This window comes from Leptidea sinapis, chromosome 24 (genome assembly GCF_905404315.1).
Source record: "Leptidea sinapis chromosome 24, ilLepSina1.1, whole genome shotgun sequence".
NCBI lineage: Eukaryota > Metazoa > Arthropoda > Insecta > Lepidoptera > Pieridae > Leptidea > Leptidea sinapis.
This window is the reverse complement of record NC_066288.1, coordinates 10,552,538-10,556,575: the sequence shown is the minus strand read 5'-3', so window position 1 is coordinate 10,556,575 and position 4,038 is coordinate 10,552,538. Positions and strand designations below refer to the sequence as shown.

The following is a 4,038-nucleotide window of genomic DNA, read 5'->3' as shown; positions in this document are numbered from 1 at the left end:
AATGACGAATCCACCATACAGTCCGGACCTTGTACTTTGTCATTTTTTATTTCGTATTTCCTAAATATTTCGTTTCGATCCCCAATGGAAAACATCTGGTAAATACAGCTGCGAAGATAATCAAAATTTGTGTGTAAAATTAACCAACTTGAAAGGGCCCACAAAGACTTAGGAGATCTTCACGCAAAATAGGGATAGGGACTATACTTTAGATTCAACTGATTTTTTTAGCAAAAATCACCCATGCGTGAAAACTTATAAGGGCCTCCAAACACTTTTAGCATGACACCCTGAGTGAAATAAACATGGTTTCCTATTAAACATTAAACTTAAATATAAATAAAATATCTACTTATATATACTTGTAAAATATTCATCTTCTAAATCATACAAGTCTGCTGCAATGTCATCCCGTAGTGACATTAGTTTTTGATCACATTCTTGTTGCTTTGTTCTAAATAATTTAGAGTTCTGAGTTATTGCTTCATTTACTGATGGAAAGTCATTTAAAATTAAGTATTGCTTAATGTCCGATACTAATTTCATTAGAGATTCTCCTGCCCTGACTGAAAAAAAAAACAAACATATAATATATAAACAATTTGTTATTTTCTGATATCTCTCACTTCTGGGATTAATTATACAACTTAAATTTGAAACAAAAATCTATGAACGATGCGGGACCCGCCCCTCTCAGGTTCCGGTGAGCGCTCTTACCATCTGAGCCAACCATTAGAGTGACGCATGGATCATAAATCTTGGTATGTCTTGTTCACAGCCACAACCTGAGAGTTGAACAAGACATAACAAGATTTACAAACCATGCATCACTCAAGTGTGGCTCTCTGGGTAAGAGCGCTCGGACGGAACCAGAGAGATGCGGATTCGAGTCGCTCATCCTTCGTAAATTTTGGTTACCAATTAACATTGTACAGATATTATATACTAAAGGAATTTGTATGATACACATTTTTAATATAAAGCAACAAATTCATTATACCTATATTTGCTGCACGAACTTGCATTTCAAAAGTGTCTTGTTCAATTTGAGTCATACGGTTCAATTGTGATTCATTATCTCCTTTAGCCAGCTTGATTATTTCTGAAATAGAATTAAAATTTAAAATAATGAAAAATAGTTTATGGCGTTTTTCACTGCAATGTTATGGCCTGATATTATATATATACACATCTAATATATAAAATTCTAGTTTCCCAGTGTTTGTTCCCAAACTCCTCCGAAACGGATGAACCGATTTGTATGAAATTTGTGTGCATAACGGGTGGGTCTGAGAATCGACCAACATCTGATTTTCATAACTCTAAATGATACAGGAGACCACCCCAAAATATATTTTTTATTTAAATATATGTTAAATTTTCGCACTTTTACAATATACAACCATTTTTTTACTGCTTGATTTATATGTTGCACGATGGCAATCGAATATAATAATTATTGTAGTACGATAAATTTTATGTACGATATATTTGATAGATCTGAGCATCTGTCGTCATCTATTTTTTATTCCTGAAAAATTTTAATTATTTATTTTTTATTTATTTCTTTAATATTGCAATACAAAGTTTGCTGGGTCAGCTAGTTTTATATATAAAATTCTCGTGGTTCTTACCAAACTCCACCAAAACAGCTTAACTGATTTGGATGAAATTTTGTGTGCATATCGGTAAGGTCTGAGAATCGGCCAACATCTATTTTTCATACCCCTAAAATATGACCACAGTGACCCACGGCAAAAAATGTTTTTTAGTTTTTTTGACATTTTTTTTATTTTTCATTGATTTTAATATTATTCTGTTCCATCAACATATTGCAATAGGGTTGCAAGATGGCAATTGAATAAAATAATTATTGCAGTATGATAAATTTTATGTACGATATGTTTGGTAGGTCTGAGAATCGGTCGTCATTTATTTTTATACCCCAAAAATTTTAATTATTGATTTTATTATTTCTTTATATGGCAATACAATGTTTGCTGGGTCAGCTAATTTTCTCATAAAATCCATTATGTATAATGGTCCAACAGTTGGAAAATATCCAAAACTTTGAGGAGTTTATTTATTAGTGAACTCCAACATAAATGAATTCTTAAACCATGGTTCTTGAAATTCAAGTTTACGTAAAGTAAGAATACTTATCACAGTGTGACTGATAAGACTCGATTCTCATTCCAATTGGGAATGTAATAAAATTAACTCAATGATATTGGCAAAATTTTGGTAACCATTCCACAAATGTCGCTTCAGAATAGAATGTTAATGTGAATTTCATATTTTTTACTCTTTCTTATCCTGCAAACTGTCTAGTTTTTAGCTGGAGTTATGTGCTTAGAGGTAAGTAGTGCATGGTGTACTACCCAATGATACATCCATAATATGTTAGGTCATCATATTTATTCCAAAGAAGATCTTACGGGATCATCTTTTAAATGTTTGTTTTATTTCTCAATTAAAGTTCTTGCCAAGGAGTTGGGATGTTTATGACAGTAGTGTGTCTTTAACTTCATCAATTACCATATCAATTTTGTAGATGTGATGTATGTGACTATTAGAGTTGTACCAAACATACTCTACTACTTTGAATATAATTACAGGGGCACCCTGTAATTATATTTGAGTTTAAACTTGCACAACAATTTATTATCTAGAGTGAGTTTAGACTTACAGCCAATAAGCCAGTATATCTCCCTTAGTTTTTGGCTAAAAGATTTTTTTGTGGTATTACATTTTTTCCAGAATAGATGTCTGTCTAAATAAACTCCTAAATATTGGAAATCTGACTGAGGTATTTTAATCTGGTTTAATTCTACTATTGCACAGGTTTCCAGAACAAAACACACAAATTTCATACCAATATTTTTTCTGTCTTTGACTCCAAAGATATTTATTGTTGATGACATTGGCTACTTTAATAGCAGCCAGTATTTGTTTTGTAACAATGGGCAACATACATTAACCGCCTAGTTGCAGGTTTTATCATAATATGAGATGTGAACAACAAGATTTGGTTTATACATGAAAGTGTTACACTTTTAGTAAGAAACCAATATGGCTGTTAAACATAAACTGAATGAAACTTCTGGCTCATAACTAAGCTCTAACACTGAATTAATATATTACGAGAATTGTGACTTCTTACATATATTTTACTATAATGAGAAAACAAATAATTTGTCTTTAAGGATGTTGGACTAACAAAACTTGACTAAAGTTTAATCTGTTCCACCACATCACTGGTCTGTTGATGGAATTAGTAACTACTACTGGAGGAAATTTTTACCTGCACTAATACTACAAATTCTACAATTGCTACTGTTGATGTTAATATAATAATTGAAATTTGCTACACTGTAGACATCACGTACCCTCGAAGTTTTCCAACATACTTTTAACATCTTCTTTTAACCTTGTAGTATACGATTTTAATAAAGCTTCTTTATTTTGCGGCAAATTCCTATGCATTTTATATTCTTTGTATATTTAACTGAATATTTTTGGTCACGATTCTATTTCACTTTTTATAATACAACTCAAAGCCCCGCGGATTTCTTGTTTATAACCATTAATACAACATAGGTAGCTACAAGCTAATAATTAGGAATTCGTTAGAGTAAAAATATTATTTGCAATCCAAAATTTTAATTTAAAAGGTTTATAATATAAATTATAATTATTATTTTGGAGCTAAAACTCTCGTTCGATGTTTTTAGTTTACAGAGCAAATATGTTCTAGAGCTCCCTAGAGTAAATATGTTCTTGTACCAGAGTTTTTTTTTGGTTCTGTTCGTCCATCTGGACAGGCAAAGGGCTCAAAAGCCCATACAGCCAAGTCTTCATTTTTGTCAAGCTAAGTCAAGCTAAGTCTTTATATCAAAGAGTATAATAATATTTAGAGATAATAATAATAATAATATATATGCTTTATATCATCTTCATCTTCAAACATAAATAGTACAATTTCACATAAAAGTAGTATTTCGTGTTTTTCATGTTTCATTTTCTTCATATTCATAT

General features: G+C 31.0%; 1 protein-coding gene across 1 annotated transcript; it reads right to left on the bottom strand.

The window, feature by feature from the left end:
* Positions 1–309: 309 nt before the first annotated feature.
* LOC126971754 (mediator of RNA polymerase II transcription subunit 22) lies at positions 310–3,718 on the bottom strand. The gene is made up of 3 exons (XM_050818145.1): positions 3,390–3,718; positions 1,001–1,102; positions 310–566 (listed from the first exon to the last, which is right to left on the bottom strand). Exons 1-3 carry the CDS (start codon positions 3,484–3,486, stop codon positions 349–351), a joined length of 417 nt encoding a protein of 138 aa, XP_050674102.1. The 5' UTR covers positions 3,487–3,718; the 3' UTR covers positions 310–348.
* Between the last annotated feature and the right edge of the window lie 320 nt (positions 3,719–4,038).